The sequence below is a fragment of the Telopea speciosissima genome, chromosome 3 (assembly GCF_018873765.1).
Source record: "Telopea speciosissima isolate NSW1024214 ecotype Mountain lineage chromosome 3, Tspe_v1, whole genome shotgun sequence".
NCBI classification, from domain to species: Eukaryota; Viridiplantae; Streptophyta; class Magnoliopsida; order Proteales; family Proteaceae; genus Telopea; species Telopea speciosissima.
The window spans coordinates 19,933,603-19,950,501 of record NC_057918.1 but is presented as its reverse complement, the minus strand read 5'-3'; the positions used below and the strand labels follow the sequence as shown (position 1 = coordinate 19,950,501).

At 39.3% G+C, this 16,899-nt stretch overlaps 1 protein-coding gene across 1 annotated transcript; it reads right to left on the bottom strand.

The window, feature by feature from the left end:
- Positions 1-4,283: 4,283 nt before the first annotated feature.
- LOC122653985 (penicillin-binding protein 1A-like) lies at positions 4,284-16,841 on the bottom strand. The gene is made up of 6 exons (XM_043847958.1): positions 16,332-16,841; positions 15,398-15,523; positions 14,450-14,601; positions 14,071-14,221; positions 11,675-11,860; positions 4,284-4,375 (listed from the first exon to the last, which is right to left on the bottom strand). The coding sequence occupies exons 1-5, from the start codon at positions 16,830-16,832 to the stop codon at positions 11,693-11,695; spliced, it is 1,098 nt and encodes a 365-aa protein (XP_043703893.1). The 5' UTR covers positions 16,833-16,841; the 3' UTR covers positions 4,284-4,375; positions 11,675-11,692.
- Positions 16,842-16,899: the final 58 nt, after the last annotated feature.

Sequence of the window (16,899 nt, the reverse complement as noted above, 5' to 3'; positions counted from 1 at the left end):
AATAACAAGGAGTAGAGTAGTGACCTAGAGACCTATAAAGTATGCCAGAGGACCGAAATCCTTCATCTCAAGGTTGAAACTGAGAAGGGATTTCAGTTTAGTAATTGCCTCTATCTCAGCTTTCTTTGAATATACTTTCCTTTGGATGAACCAACACCAAAATAATGTAGACCTGAACTCTATAATGCAAACACCAAGAAACACAAAAAAAAAACAGAGGAAAGATGACACAGAGATTTAATGCAGTTCACACACCAATGATGTGCTACGTCCACGGGCAAAGCTGAAGATGATTCACTATATAATGGAAGAAAAGTACAGTGGAAATCTCTCAAGAACACCAAAAGTCGCAGTAAGAACTCTCCCCCCAGAAAACCTAACTCGAAAAATCCCCAAATCTCATTTGTTTCACTTGCTTACACAACAAGACGATAAAACATATAAATACTCCAAGACAGGTAGGTCCATTGGGTCCTCCGCTACCATCACAGACCTCGGGAAAGAAAAAAAAAAACCCATTCGAATCACCACCAAAAATGTCGGAGCGGGCCAATCTTTGAAAGAGGTACAAGAATTCAAGACACACATCATCTACAGTATTATTTGCCATACATTTTAATATATAATTGTTAGTCTAGCACATAAAGATGAGAGTGTAGATTGAAAAACACTTAGTCACGCTATATATGAAACTTCAAACAGTTCAAACAGTCAAGGCTGAACAACCATTTGAAAACACTAATACACAAGCATACGCACAGAAGAGCAATCTAAATTGAGGATTACAATCACTGTGAACAAAGAAAACATTGAATTTTATAGTTCAGTCTTAAGTTTCAATAGACGTCAACAACAGCAATCCGAACCTTGACTTCATGATCAGTGTCTTCGGGAATCCGGCGAACTGGTCATTTTTGTGATTCCGTCATCCACCTGTTAGGGCAAGATTAGTGAAACCAGAGTTGCAGTTCGAGAGCAATTGACATGGCTCTATTTCTTGAACCTCCCCTATGCAAGTAGCAAATTTGCAACACTTGGGTTTACTCTAAAGTCGACATATGTGAAACCCACTACAGCTCTATCTTGGCTGAGAGGACCAAATTTCAGTGACAGATCGCTAAGAAAATCGCAATGATAGCTCTGGTTGACCACGGCAATTTGAGAGAATAGGGAGAAGAGAGGGCTCTCGTTTTCCATTGAAATATTTCATGTTAGACTTGAAAGGAAAACGGCGGTCTCTTCACGCCTCGCTGTGTCTGGCGCTGCTGCACATGCAACCCGGACAGGGTGCTGCACAGGATCTTTTTCACAACAGCCAACAGGGCATCCGGAGCTAGGACCCCATATGAAGTGTTCATTAACTTACCTTAAAATGGTTTTTACTTTTGGTTGATTTCAAACAAAATCATTTTGAATCATGAGATTACAGTTTACGGGTCGGAGGATGGAAAAAGGATTCTATCTAGCCGTGGCATGAGCTGAACCGTTCAGCCCCGCTAAAGATCAGCAAAAACAGGGGTGGGATGGTCATTTCATAGAAGCCAGGTCCTTTGGAGGAAGGAGTTGCCACCTAGAGTTTGGTCCCCATATGATGTTTTCATTATCTTTTTATTCTTGAAGGGATTCAGGGTAAATGTCACGTTACGTCGGAGGATGGAAAAAGGATTCTATCTAGCCGTGGCATGAGCTGAACCGTTCAGCCCCGCTAAAGATCAGCAAAAACAGGGGTGGGATGGTCATTTCATAGAAGCCAGGTCCTTCGGAGGAAGGAGTTGCCACCTAGAGTTTGGTCCCCATATGATGTTTTCATTATCTTTTTATTCTTGAAGGGATTCAGGGTAAATGGCACGTTATGATCGGGAAAGTGTTAGGCACCCTGACCCAGCATGGAAATAAAGATCCCCTTTCCCTTTAAAAGATATTATAATCAAATTCACATGTATGCATAAATATTCATACTAATTAAGGTTTATCAAATTAAGCTTAATAACCCAATATGGGATCACTTCCCAGTATTGAACTTAACAGACTTACCCAAACAATAGTCTACTATATGAGCTATACTGTATTGGACTCTTTCCCTTTGTTTTCACTCCCTCTCCAACCTTAAGTTAATTGTTTTGGTAGTAAAACTTTAATTTAATTTTGATGAGTGAAGTCTGATTGTGCTCAAAGTAGATACACACGTCAGTAGGAAATAATGTGGACAACACGCCCACAAGTTTGATAGCCAATGAAGTAGCCATGCGGCAAGTAATAACTACCCATGGAAAAAACCCAGTTTTAGAGACACATTGGGGTTGGAAATGACCGGCCCACCCCCAATGTGCCAGCGTGCATTCTCAATGGCTGTCAAGTGCACGTGGCCCCTGTGCTCCCATGTAGAGAATGATTCCTCACATTATATATATGCATTATATATTAAGTGCCCAAAACACAGAGCATGAATGAGAGTGAGGGTGGCTGTGGGAATGAGGGATTTTTATCCTCTCAAGTACGGTGCACTACCCAATGCATTACACTTGAGAATCCAACAGTCCACCCAAGTACCCAACACTTGAGAAGATGAAAAGACGCCCATGTTTTTACGGTTGGATTCTCAAGTGCGGTGCACTGAGCAATGTACCGTATTTGAGAGGACAAAAATCCACGAATGAGGGCAACAAAAGCATGAGAGCAACAAACTTTTTTGAACGTCACAATTAAATAGAATATGAAGTTAGAGCAGCATCAAAGCGTCTTTATATGTATACATTGAGGCATCATTGGATTAAGATAAAATACCAATGGTGCCAATGGAATTACCCTCAGTGTTTGATCAAATAATATTTTTAAGTTAAAATTATTTGAACAGGGCTATTTTGGTATGAATTCTATTTCAAAAATTAAATTGATTTATGGAAATAAGTCAATAAATAGATTTTTGATCAAAAATTGAAATTGTTTGATCGCAAACATTGAAAAAATTCATGAATAGAAAATTCATTTGATAACTCTAATTTGTGAAAGAGTTAAATACGCATACCCCCTAAAATGCATCCAATATTCCTCATGCCCCCCTAGGGTTCTGACAAGTCCACACACATCCCCTAAAAATTTCACCAAGTGTTAAATGCTAAAAAAATGACCAAACTACCTTTTCTTTTATCTTTTTAAAATTTGAAAAGACCTAATTACCCTAACCTATTTGCTAAAATTTGAAAAGACCAAAATACCCTCATCTTCCCCAAATCATCATCTTTTACAATGTAGATACCCAATACTACCACCACCACCACCTCCGCCGCCACCCACCATTAACATCATCACCACTGTGAAGCCCCACCTCTAGCACCACCTCCAACTCCTCCACCTTTACCATTTCTGCCACCAAGTCCCCCTCCCTTGCCTATTCCTCCATCAACACAGTGGATTTGGTAAGGGCGACGGTGGTGAGGGAAGGGATTTCAACTCAATTTATATAGAAAAGTTTTCTGTCCAGGAGTGTGGCCCTTTTGCCGGCACAAGACCAATGAGAACACACGCGAAAGCATCAATGGAGGGAGTTTCTAACTTTCCTGCGGGTGGTGCTGTAATTTCACTCCATCTTTCGTCTGGACGCAGGAGCCATGCTTCCGGACAGAGCCCTTTTTCCCATTTATATAATTCACCAACAAAGAATTTTTCCTTGTGAGCTAGTAGTTTGAGAAACCATGGAGGTGCAAACGGTGCATGCATTTGCATTCAGAAGAATCAAAGGGCTGCCGGCACAATTCATCTGTTCGGGCAGAGAACAGCAGAGGGCCCTTGAAAGAGTGAAGGTGCCCATCATCTCTATGCCACAACTGGACGATGTTCTCGGGAAAGAGGTGTCAGCAGCTTGTAGTGATTTGTGGGGGGTTGGTTCTTTCTTCTCACCGAACATTAGCGGCTTAAGCTAAGCCTATCACGAGCACCACCGTAGCCAATGATCCTTCTGCTAGGAATTTTGATGGCTACGGCATAAAGATAAGTAGCATTCATCTTTCCCTTTCCTCAATTTCCTGTGTTAACTCAGGAAACAATCTTTTTTTAAAACTAAAATAAGGCATTATATTAAGAAAGGAAACAAGAAACAAAGGACTCGAAGTCTAACTAAGTTAAAGACAGTTTATCCTTATTTGACCGAACAAGCTAAACTGTCATCTAGCTCCAAATATGACCTACTACAACCTATAAGTTTACAATTATTTAAATCCTGAAGATAACAGTGCAAATAAAATAAAATCAGGTAAAGCTCCCACTCCCATCCAGAAAATTCATCCTTAATTCCAAAGCAGTCGGATACACTTCAATTCTGCTTCGAGGGTTTTGCTGCATGTCCCACTCCTGAATCTGTCACAGATTTGCTTTGAACCTGTACAGAACAAAATTGCGCATCAATCAGCGTCATCAGAAATTAAATAAATGTTGTCAGTGATGATCACATACTTGCTATCAAGGCCAAATTCCGACCATTGATAAGTTGCTCATTATACATACCAAGTAGTAGACAAATCTTTACGTGCACCAATCAATAGGCAAGAATCACTATCACAAGTGTATCTTGGTGATCATCATACTACATCTTACCAGGGACTAGAACACCACTCATTATGTTGTTTCTTACCTACCCTGTCTTGGTTCCTATAGGGATTCGTCTATGACTTGCTACATAGAGGATTTAGACATTCCATCATTGGCAGAAAACTTGATCTTCTGCCACCATGGATGGAAGACATATCCTATGTGGCACATACTTGTAAGGCATGAATAAGGTGCAAACGGACAGCCTGGGTCTAGAATTTGTCAATTTCAAATATGCTAACCCAACACCCAGGCCAATGCAATTCAAATTAGATAGTGATGTATCATGGAGCAGTGATCATGAGAAAGGGGGATTTGGGGTTTTGATCAGAGATCACACTGCCCAAGCAGTCTTCAACACTATCCTCATGGGTGAGGCAATGGCTGTTCGTAGTGGATTATTGGAAGTGCTCTCTGACAGTATGGATGGGATCATCATGGAAATGGAAGGCAAAGATCTCTATTCTTATCTAGCTGAAACGGGGAGTTTTCCTCCAATATGTGTAAATGATAGTAGATAACATTTCGCATTTATCTTCATATTTCCTATCATGTAAATTTCAGTATATTTCTAGGGAGGTTAACAATCTTGTGACTCCCTAGCAAGGAAGGCCCCGTCATTGATGTGTATGACGATTTGGCCCAATTCCACTACATGGTTCAGGACTCATGTAATCCAAACTACATGTCTGCCACATCTCTATGAGACTATGAACAAATATTTTTCTACCAATAAAATATAGTGACAGATAATAAGCAACGTGAAATACAAGAGTGCAATTCATAGGAGTGTGGTGAACAACGACCGAGTGCTCATGTCGTGGGCAATATTTTGCTCTCTACCAACAGAAACTGTAATGGGACCTCATCCATCGCTTGTGAATGAGAAAAACCCAGCTAAGTTTTCAACAAAGACGTAAGAGGAGTATCAGTACCAAAATTCAATAAATTGCCACAGAGCCAAATTGGCATGGAGCTTAGGCTTTAATAATCTGTGGTCTTAGAATGTAAAGGGTCTTATCATTCGAGTAAGATTTTTATGAGCTCTCTCTCAACTGAGTGTGACAATTGTCAAAACTATCAAACTGAACTTTTAGTTGGTATGTGTGCAACAGTTAAATAAGAAAGCTGAAAGCATTCTAGTATGTCTCAACTCCGGACCAAACCGATCCAGTTATCAAATCATCTGATTTGTCACATTTTATGGGAAATGATACCTTTAAAAAGGCAATGGATCGTATTAGGTAGACGCGAATTAGAGGGGCCTTCTTTCATTGCTCCACACCCCAAAAGTTGTTGCTTCCAGAGATGCTTGACTGATCATGTGTACTTTATGGGTTCATTGCAAACCCAAACTTAGATGATGTTTTGAACAATTTCTCTAAGATAGTACATGGATGACTGTAATATTTGGGCATATTTAAAATTTTGAAACTGATGACTATGGATGACCATGGATGATTAGGTATATCATAGTTTTGATGAATTCCATATTGATAATCTTTTAATTTTTTATGATTAAAATTTCATACACTAGTCTACTATCTTGGATGATCATTCATTTTAATGTTAAACTATGAATGTTTTGCAGTAATGAATAGTAGTGTAAGTAATGATGCCGATATCAATCGTGATGAGGAAGAAAAAGATAATGCAATCAGGAATTTAAGTATTGGTATTAGGTATTGTGTCAGAGACTCGGAGGGGTGATTTTAAGAAACATATCTTATCGGAGAGGAGTAAGATACGCTAAAGATATGCATGGAAATGGTTAAGAAATGCATGGATTTACTTATGATACATATAAAATACTGTTTCAAAGCATAAAACACCTTATTATGCAATATATCTATATCATATTGATGCAAGGATTTGAGTCATTTTTACTTAATCTAGTGATGCATAACAACAAAAAATAAGAAGAAAAAAAAGAGACAGGCAACTTTACCACTTTTCGCCCAAATCTGTTTCGATTCGTGATTTGAGCAATGTATGTCCTTAAAACTTGTTGAAATGGTGAAGATTAGGGTCATTTCTTATGTTAGATGATTTCCTCAAACTCATGAGATCTTGGTTGGACATGTAGATAGGTGTTATGAACAATTTAGGATGGAAAGGCATGTCTTTATTGTAGGTACAGCAGTCAACCGATGAGGGTATATCTGACCTAACGAGTGCCACCAAGCGCACTTGCATGGGTCCCAATTAACTACAGTATAATGGTCATACAATTTTCCTTCCTCGATTGAGAACGGGAAAGGGGAGTCGCAACCTAGGATAAGGACCTAGGATCCGTAGATGGCTCATTCACTATAGGGAAGAGTTGTCAACTCCATACTCATGGTCTGGCCAGAGGTTGGGTAAGGATTAGGTTATGGAGACGGGAAAGTGTTAGGTATTTGCTACGCCCGGTAAAAGCCGCTCTTTCTTCTAGATACCAAAATTTGTGCATTTTCTCTATGTATGTATCCTAACCCACATGCATTTCTATGTCTGACCCAACAGTGTACACTACCAAAATAAAGAGTTACATATTGACCCTACATTTGCTTACCTAAACAGCTAAACTACATTAATTAACTACCCTATGTCATGCTTACCTACTAAAACACATGCTAATAAATTGCTAATCTAAGTAACCCTACGCACTCTTATCTAATTACCTAATTACTTAACCAAATTAAAACTAACTAAATAACTACAAGAGAAAAAAAGGGAGAAGTAATACCTTAGGTCGACCCAAGATGAGCGTTGAGAGGGATTGGGCCCCTTCCCTCCAAAACACGAACATCCAAACTATTTAGGCCTCCCGGCTCAAGGGAGAGGTCTATTTTCTCTCTCTCTCACTCACTCTTGGGAAACTTCAACTACGGGAGGGGCTGTTTTGGAACTTCCTAAATGTGCCCAAGGGAGGAATCCCCGGATTCTTCCTATTTTGGTAAGTGGGGGTCAATTTCTAGTAATAGCCAAATATGCAAAGATGGGAGAGCTGCCCAATGTGGGACTATTCCCAAAAGGCAGCTGCTATCCATACTTACCCTGTGCAGATCCGCACAAGGGCCTTGGAGATCCGCAAGCATATTATGGGCTTCATGCTGATGTGGCTCTCTTGGATGGCTTGAATTGGAATCTTTTGTTCTGATAGTCATAACTTTTGATCCATTTGTCCGATTTTGGTATGCAATAAATCATTGGAAAGGTCGTTCTAAACACTATTCAGTGATGTAGGAATCGGGCGCAGCTTTGGATGGAAACTTCGCCGAAATTGTGCAATAAGCGGTAATGCTTACTTGGCAGTGTGTGGGGATTGGTGGCCAACTCACGCTGTTCTCATATCATTGTTTATTGCTCAGTTTTCAATGATAAAATCACTTATCCTCATCGTTGAAGCCGGTCTAAAAATCATTTTGCCAATAAAAGCTTGTGCGGGCAATTTGGTCCCTTTTCCCCATAAGCTAAGTTTTTCCTTAAGGTAGACATCGAGAATGTAACCTCCCAAAGTCATCATCTCCGGGGGTGACAAAATGAGGTGTCTACAGAATGTCCATCCTTGATTGAGGATGATGCCTGTGAACAAAAGTCAAGGATATGACAACCACATTTTGTCACCATGAGCAAATACTGTGGCACCTTGCTCAAGGATGACAAAGGTGCAATGCAAATGCAAAGCCAACGATAAAACCTAGACCGGTAAAAGTGCAATCGATACCACATCTTATTACTCTTCTCCTGCAGGTTCGGCTAGTCCTCCTCCCATCCCTACTCTTATTCCTTTAGCTGCCTCTCCCAGTTCTACCTCTTCTACTAAACCAATGCAAGTTATCAGTGGCGCAAGAAGACTAAGCCTCCTTCTAGTTCGGTCCCAGCTCCACCTGCCATGCAATCTGATCCTGGTTCTGCAGTCACTGTTGATCTTCTTGTTGCTCTTCGGAAAGGTACTCGTGCCTGCACTCACAAGTCTTTGACTGCTTACCCTATTGAGAATTATGTGTCTATTTCTCATCCTCCATCTCAGTTCCATAATTTTGCATTTTCGTTGTTTGATAATTCTGTTCCCTACGATCATCATGAGGTCTTATCTCACCCATGGAAAAAAAACATCAACTCTCTTAATCTAGTGTGTGAACCTCTCTTTTCAAAGGTAATAATAGTGTTATTGTCCCACAAATCAAATTTTTTGTATAACACTGTTGAATACATGGTAGAATTTGTTGACGTTAATATATGTTAGCTTCCTTGGCCCTCTACGACTCTACAGAGTCGGATTTTTTTTTTTTGGTTGGCCAATTATTTTTTTATTTTCTAATTTATAAAAATAATTTCCATACAATATATTTTCGAAAAAAATATGATTTATATATGATGGATGGACACCAATTTAATATATCATAACAATTGGGCCGAAAACAAGTCATGGATACATATGTGGTACATTCAGAGGAAAGGCTCCGAAATATTCAGTGGTATGCAACTTGTGGATTGGACCCACCAAGAAACTCCGCATGGAATTGAGCAAGTGTTGATTGTTGAGCACCTTTTTCTATTTGGGTAAAATGTATTATTTAGCGTTCTTGTACTTTAACGTTATATGAACTAAGTACTTATAATACATTAATACCAGATTTAGTGTATCCTTCAACGTACACTAGTAAACTTGGGTCAATAACCACAAGTACCATTTTGAGTGTTTCTTTTTTAAATGAAAATAGTTCATGCATTGTGTTTAGAATGTCAAAAATAGGTTGAGTACAAAAAATCAGACCTAAAAAACCATTTCTGGGCCTCGAAACCTCAGTCTCGAGTTGGCTGGGAAAAAGTACCAAGTTTCGACCAGTTTCGATCATATCTTGGTTTCGGGCAGGTCGAAACCCGAGATGTAAAACCTTGATCTCAACCTAGCTAGAAGGGGACACAAAAATGGACGCCTAATTATCTAGGGGGACATTTACTCTAGTGGATTTACCTCAAAGTAAAGATCTTGAGAAGTGTCGTTGGGTGTACACCATCAAGTACAATCTCGATGGTACTGTTGAACGTCTCAAGGCAGGGTTGGGTGCAAAAGGGTATACTCAGACATACGGGTAGATTAATTTGAGACTTCTTCTCCAGTTGCCTATCTGAATTCTATTCGTGTCCTTGAATCTCTGGTAGCCAATTTGGACTAGCCCCTTTATCAGATAGACATCAAGAATGCCTTCCTCTATGGTGATCTACATGAGGAACCTCCTAGGTACGTTGCTCAGGGGGAGAGTTCTCCCAGAATTTGCAAGTTACATAAGGCTATCTATGGGTTGAAGCAATCCCCTAGAGCTTGGTTTGACAAGTTCAGAACTAGTATTACTCGATGTGGTTTTTCCCAATGCTATTCTGACCACTCCGTCTTTGTGCGGCACAAGGACTCCAAGGTTGAGGTGTTAGTTGTTTATGTGGATGATATCATGATATAATTATATCTGAGGATGATGTATCTATAATTGCAGCAGTAAAGTCATACCTACATCAGCATTTATTTGTGTATACAGGAGACTGGTAGGCAAACTCATTTATTTAACTATTACTAGGCCGGACATATCATTGACAGTTGGTGTCATCAATTAGTTTATGCAATCAGCCAAGAAGAATCATCGGGAGGCAGCTTGTCAAATCCTAAAGTATCTGAAAGGAGCTCTAGGAAAGGGGCTTATTTATGAATCTCATCAGAGAGTTGGTCTAGTAGGGTTCTCTGATGCTAATTGGTCTGGTGTTGTTAGTGATAGAAGGTCTACCACAGGATATTGTACCTTTGTTGGAGGTAACCTTGTCACTTGGCATAGTAAGAAGCAGACAATTGTGGCTAGGTCTAGTGTTGAAGCTGAGTATCGAGCCATGGCTCATACTGCAGCCGAACTTATGTGGTTGAAGTCGTTACTCCAAGAGTTGGGATATTACTTCTCCTATGAGAATGTTCTGTGATAATCAAGTTGCTATCTACATTGCTAGTAATCCAGTTTTCCACGAGAGAACCAAGCACATTGAAGCTAATTGTCACTTTGTGAGGGATGCAGTTATGAATAAACTAATTGTTACTCCGTTTGTTTCCTCTGCTGATCAGCTTGGCAACTTGTTTACTAAGCCTCTATTTCGCTCTACGTTCCGGAAGGGTTGTTTCAAGATGGGCATGGGTGATTTGTTTGCTCCAACTTGAGGGGGAGTGTTAAACCGTGGGGTGCTATTTGTGTATACCATGATAGGGCGATCCCTCTATCGTGGATTACCTTTGCTTCTTTGTTTCTTCCTTCCTAGTTGTACCAGGAATCTATGTTTAGTTGTTTATTGTTTGTTTAAGTATTAATTCTCTTTCCAAGTCTGAATAGGAAATCTATTATTGTAATCAGCAATTCTATAAACATAATTGTGAAGGGGAGTCTGGCTATCGGTTGTTAGTCCTAGCAGCTTCCAATCATCTCTCTCAATCTCTTCTCCTTCCCTTCTTCCTCTCTTTGATTACTGGTTCCATAATCTGCTATTGTCACATCATTTATTCCTCAAATTCTGAAATCTTTTTTAAATAACCAGCCAGAGTGTAATGTACGCAACAGCCTCTTGATGCCCCCAGAAAGGGAAGATCCCTTCCCTTCTTTTCTACTCTTACATACCTTTTCCTCTTGTCCATATTAATACAATAGATTCCTCCAAACAGATTACAAATTTTTCCCATTACCCAGAAAAGATAATTGATTTTGATGGCAGAGAACTACCAAACATGGACATGTTTGATACGAGATGTTTGACCAGGCAAACTTCTAAAAAACTAGAGACTGGCGTTACCAGATGGTATACAACTGTTGGAATTTTTTTAAGCTTTCATTATGCTTACTTTACTTTCAGTTGTAATCACTTATCAGTCCACTAACCAGAAAAAAATGTATGAAAGGATCCAGTAGAAATATTTGGTTACGGGCATCAACATGTTAATTTTGTAATGTTAAGAATAAAATCAAAACTATTTCTAATAGCATAGAACTATAAATTTCAATTACATGCTAGAGTAAGCAAACATTACTTATAAGTTCAAACTCAACTAAAGTGAAGTGTTAGCAACATTACTTACCATTTTCAAAGGAAGCACTCATTTTGATTTGCCAACAGTGGTGATAGAAAAATCTAATTGACGTACCCTCACTGCCCATTTTCCCATATCTTCTCTCACTTCCCATATTCTGCTCTCCCTTTCCCAGTCCCATATTTCCCTGACAACTGAGCTCCCGCAGCATTGTTTCTGAGGATCCCCTAGCTCCTACAAAACAAGTCAGGGATATTCCTGGATAACTTTAAACTGTGTGATGGTCAAGAACAAGCAGTTAAATATGCAATTCACCTGAACATATGAGCCATTTAAATCTTTTATGATGCTTCATAAATGGACCAATGAAACTCCCAAATTTTATCATGGAGGATATCTAATGGATGTCAAATCACCTACGGGTTAGGGATTAGAAACCAGGAAGAGATCTACAGCCACAGGTAAGAATTAATCGGTCAAACCAGAGAAAATCAAATCAGATATGGTCCAAACCTTGGTCGAGTGGTCTAGTCAGGATGAGGAACAATTCAGCAAACTTTGATTCAAATCTGGAGGCCAAAACTTGAAATATGATGAAGTCAGAAAAATAGCAAGAAACAAAATAGAAAGTCCAGATTTAGTAATTGGAAATAGCAAGTAGGAACCAAGAAATAGCAAGTCAGACTCAAATAGAAACATGGACAAGAATAGGAAATTAAACTGGATAGAATTATAGAAATAGCAAGTGAGTTCAAAAAGTATATGCATGGGCCAGAAGAAACCTTACAACCAAATTAGGAAGTTTCTAGAACTACTAGAAATAGAAACAAAGAAGGTTGGAACTTATGACACATGTTCAACCTAGTAGAATAATAAAATAAACGGAAAATACAACTTAAACAAACCCCCACAATCTGGTTTTAGGAAAGAACCACTTAACCCACAGACCAAAAATTGAACCAACAACTGTTCCAACTAGCAACACTTTGAGCCGCAGGCCTTATTCTGTCCCAGTCTTCTTCCTACGAGAATATTTGTGAATAAACTTTGATCTGCATCAGCTCTCCTCAATTTGAAAGTATATGTCCCATGACGAATGTAAAAGGGACATTTAGCACTAGTACAGATCTGGGTTGAGTTGCTTGAAGTCATCGTCATGTATTCATGTGTAGTCAGTACGGGGACGACCCCTTCATTAACAAGAAATTAATGATAGCCTCCGACTTTCCGTGTCATGGTATACTAGTTGTCTACCACATCTTCAATTTCATCCTCAATGGATGTAGCAAACTAGGGATTCCTCAACACATGCTCAGTGCCTCCCTCGTCTGAATGACCCAATAAAAAGCTTGGTCACATTGAAGATGTTGCTTATGGCCATGTCATTAGGTAGCTCAAGCACAATAGGTGTCAAACCCAACTCTCTTCAGAACCTTATATGGACCCATTTTTCAAGGGTGCAGCTTTGTGTTGGTGCCAGGAGAAAACCTTTCTGGAGCAATACAAACCGTCTCAAGTCTGAAACCCGACAAAACGATAATGACGATCAGCCGAAGCTTTGTATGACTCATTGCTAAAGGTTATAACATCGCAGCATATCAGCATGCACCTCGCTGATATTGTCATGACCCAAACCGGATACAGGTAGGAGTTCAGTCCTCACGGGCGCTGATCAAACGATCGCTAAAAACCGAACTGTTCGCTACCGTTTCACCTAAAAGCTCGAACTGTTAGGGAAGGGCAGTGTAGATGTATACATCAACACTCCCCCACACGTGCAGGCCAAGATCACATGGCATATAGGGAGAAGAAATGTCAGGAAAAAACCTTCCTATGCACTTCCCAGGGGTCGAACTCATGACCTCCCTGCTCTGATACCATGTTCGCTACCGTTTCATCTAAAAGCTCGAACTGTTAGGGAAGGGCAGCGTAAATGTATACATCAACATCAACATTTGCATCACCAACCACCAGTATTTTTCCAGTAAATAGCAACGGAACCATTGCCTAAGGCTTATGGTTGGAGGATAGACTGGTCAGTTACCAATCAAGCCCCTATGTCCAGTCATGGCTGGAACCATGGAGAAACTAAAGGTTTGTGGAAGAAGAAATCTCTTTTATCAAAAAGATTATGTACGTAAGTTGACAACCATTCTCCCACAGTATGGTAATTGGGAAATGACAAAATGCACAAAAAAATCTGACATGAGAAGCAGACACCAATGCAAGGCATTCATATTTCATACACATGGAACACATATGCATCACAGATACTTCGTAAGGACATTATTGTGCAGACCATTGAAATCTCTCAAAGTGCATAAACATATTTCAAGGACAGTGCATATCATTGGGGCGGGGGATTGGAAACATTAAAACTTAACTGAAAGCAATAGCCTAATTTGTGTAATAACAAAAAGCATGCTAAGATGAAGAATAAGTACCCCATCAGGAAAGGACAAGGAGTGCGGTAATTCCTTTTCTGGTCCAACGCATAAATGAAGAGGTTGATTCACAGTCATAAGAACAGTATCAATACCAAGATATCCCACTTGAACCATCTTCCTCAATGCTCTAGCTTGGGAGGCCTTTCCTCTTTAACAAAGTTTAGAACAGGAATAAACAAAAGAAGTAAGAATTTTTAGGGTACTGATATTGCATACTGGGATGAAAGCTGTTTTTAGAGTAAGAAATGACAAGGACAAATCATAAATGTTCAGCACCCCACCAAGAGAGAGAGAGAGAAGAAGAAGAAGAGGAAGAGAACAAAAGGCTCAATTTATCGACAACAGTAGTACAAAAGAAATGTCACTAGTTGCAGACCTGCTTGGGTCCCTGAGTGGCGATCGAAGCTCAGGTGCAGGTATAATTCCAGCAAGCATTGCAGATTCCCCCAAACTAAGAAGGGATGGGTGCTTACCGAAATAAAAAATAGATGCTGATTCAATTCCATAGATACCATGTCCCCAGTATACCTGCCGGACAACGTCACATGTCAGACTTCCAACAAATGAAATGAATATCTCCACTAACTGTAAGAATTTGAAAAGCTGAAGAGCATCTGGAAAATGGAAATGGTAAAACAATATCCATTTGGACCAAAAGAATAAGTCAAATTATGTGATAGTATCTACAGGGAGTTTCAAGCTAATTAGAAATTGAGACTTATATAAGACTAGCTTGAATAGATTAGGGTTGGAAATGATGGTAGCTTGATTTACAGATTGGATAATAAAAGGAATTTAAATCTTCAACTGGGTTTGCCTAATCAACTAATGGAATAGAGCTCCTAAGATTATGCAACTAGCGTTTTACAAGATGTACGCAGGACTAATAAATTGAGAGAAATAGAAGTACAAGGTTATTTAACGGAAACAATCCAGTGAGACTAAATAGAACTCAAACCAGATATAGAAGCTAGATAATTGACAATTAAAGCATTTGACAATTCAAATTCAAGTGATCCATGTATTCTATCTCTGGTTCCAAACCTTGCTTTCGCCTAGCTGTCTAGTTATGCAACTAGGGTTCTACAAGATGTACGCAGGACTAATAAATTGAGAGAAATAGAAGTACAAGGTTATTTAACGGAAACAATTCAGTGAGACTAAATAGAACTCAAACCAGATATAGAAGCTAGATAATTGACAATTAAAACATTTGACAATTCAAATTCAAGTGATCCATGTATGCTATCTCTCTCTCTCTCTCCCTCTCTAAAGCTTTGAATTCAGCAAAAGGACGGAATCAAAGCAGGAGAAGAGGAATTACCTGATTCAAATAGGTGTTCAGTATCTTCCATTTTGACATTGTCCTTTCCAATATCACTGCAAGCACCATCTCAATAATTTTTCTTGAGAATGTACGTTCAGTGGTCAAAAATGCATTCTTAACAAGCTGCCATATGAAATCAAGAGAACATTTAGCGTCAGAATGACACAGGTATGATTGTAAACCAAATGGTACCAAAATTAGTTGAGGGGAAAAAAATGAGAACCAAAATAAATTGGTTATGGTTTTAATTCTTGATTGATTTTTATAGCTTTTCACTTATCAAGAATTATGAAACAAATTCTTACAACGCAATCAACAAACCATGTCCTTGAATTAAAAAGCATATGATTGTTCAGACGAATATTGTGCTCATCGTTCATGCCCACCCTGGAGCTTACACGCCTATATGTAATTTTTCAATTAACACTACAACCTAAGCTTTACTATTCATTCTTCTACTAAATATGAAGACCCAACTTAAAAGAGACCTCCCTACTAATTCATATAAATAACCAACTATTGAAATTAAATACTTTTGTGACTTCTTAATTGACATAAAAAGCCAAACCACGGATAGAAACAGTTCTATCTTTGGAAAAACTTACTGGTCTGCTGCTTTGACTCTCTTTTTTTTCCCACCTAAATTGGGTTGAGAAGAAAGGTCAATAACACGATTCAATTTCATTCTGGAATAGCTTCAAACATAAGATGGGTTTGATATGGGAAGCAGATTTTAACAACCAACTCTAACAAACAATATCAATTTCCTTCTTAAACTTAATTCCAAATTTCCAATAACCAAGTCTATATCATTAGCGTGCTTTCAACATATAAGAGAACCTTTTTATTTTTGGGTAACTAAATATAGGAGAACTGAAATCTTTGATAGTAGAAAGAAAAATCCATTGTGGAAGGAGGATGAGAAAGTCACCTGCTGAGTAATAGTACTTCCACCTCCTCGAGCAGACAAATACAACACAGCGCGAGCTATCCCAACAGGATCGATTCCACAATGCCGAAAGAACCGACGATCTTCTGAAGCCACAATAGCCTGCCATAAATGGGAAGGATAACACCTAGCTCTGTCGTCTGCTTCCTCCGCAAAAACCACGAGCCAACGCCATCGCTGAGGAAAATCAGGCGGGAGAAGAGTAAAGAGTAGACGAATGTAGAGAAGGATAGCAAAGAACAAGAACAGAGAGACTGCTTCGAGGTTTAATCGTTTTTTTAACGGTTTCTCGGGAGAGTTCCATGGATAGAATGAGTGAACTCGTCCCTTAACCCAGTTTCGCCCCCTGAAATCGTTTGATGAGAAGAAGAACGAAAATGTAGGGTTTGATGATCGAATTTGAATGGTTTCTCTGTTCGAGTGTTTGGGTAAGCTGTAGTGAGTGATGTGGAGGCGCAGAGAATGAGCGGCAAATAAGGCCATTAATAAAGAATGGGCGGCAAATAAGGCCACCGATAACCAACGACAACTGAAAGTAGAATAAAAATTG